We start from the raw sequence: 798 nt of genomic DNA on the forward strand, positions 1-798 counted from the left end.
TGAGTCTTTCCTTCTTTATGATTCCATGGACCAAGTAAATGGCTCTGTGGTAAATGAATTTGTGTTACTGGGACTTGCTCAATCCCTGGGAATGCAGTTGTTGCTTTTCCTTTTCTTCTCTTTATTCTATGTGGGAATTATCGTGGGAAACCTCTTCATTGTGTTTACAGTGATTTTTGACTCTCACTTACACTCTCCCATGTATATCCTGCTGGCCAACTTATCACTAGTTGACCTGGGCCTTTCATCTACCACAGTTCCTCGGATGATCTCTGATCTTTTCAGTGATTGCAAAATCATCTCCTTCCACAGCTGCATGATACAAATGTTCTTTATTCACGTCATGGGAGGAGTTGAGATGATACTGCTCATAGCCATGGCATATGACAGGTACACAGCAATTTGCAAGCCTCTCCACTATTTAACTATTATGAATCTCAAAATGTGCGTGCTTTTTGCAGTGGCTGCTTGGGTCATTGGGGTGATGCATGCTGTGTCTCAGTTTGTTTTTGTCATTAACTTACCTTTCTGTGGCCCTAATAATGTGGGGAGCTTTTATTGTGATTTTCCCAGGGTTATTAAACTTGCATGCATGGACACTTACAGACTAGAATTTGTGGTCACTGCCAACAGTGGCTTTATATCTATGGGCACCTTCTTTTTCTTAATTGTATCATACATCTTTATTCTGATCACTGTCAGACAACAGACTTCAAAGGCTTTATCCAAAGCATTCATCACTTTGTCAGCTCACATCACTGTAGTGGTTTTGTTTTTCACTCCATGCATGTTTCTCTA

At 40.5% G+C, this 798-nt stretch overlaps 1 protein-coding gene across 1 annotated transcript; it reads left to right on the forward strand.

Moving 5' to 3' along the window:
* Positions 1-25: 25 nt before the first annotated feature.
* On the forward strand, positions 26-790 carry LOC115284909 (olfactory receptor 4F21-like; the record flags this gene model as incomplete). The annotated part of the gene is made up of 1 exon (XM_029931363.1): positions 26-790. A coding segment is annotated over exon 1 (765 nt), but the record flags the coding sequence as incomplete, so codon positions are not given.
* Positions 791-798: the final 8 nt, after the last annotated feature.

The sequence above is a fragment of the Suricata suricatta genome, unplaced genomic scaffold (genome assembly GCF_006229205.1).
Source record: "Suricata suricatta isolate VVHF042 unplaced genomic scaffold, meerkat_22Aug2017_6uvM2_HiC HiC_scaffold_25993, whole genome shotgun sequence".
In the NCBI taxonomy this organism is placed as follows: domain Eukaryota; kingdom Metazoa; phylum Chordata; class Mammalia; order Carnivora; family Herpestidae; genus Suricata; species Suricata suricatta.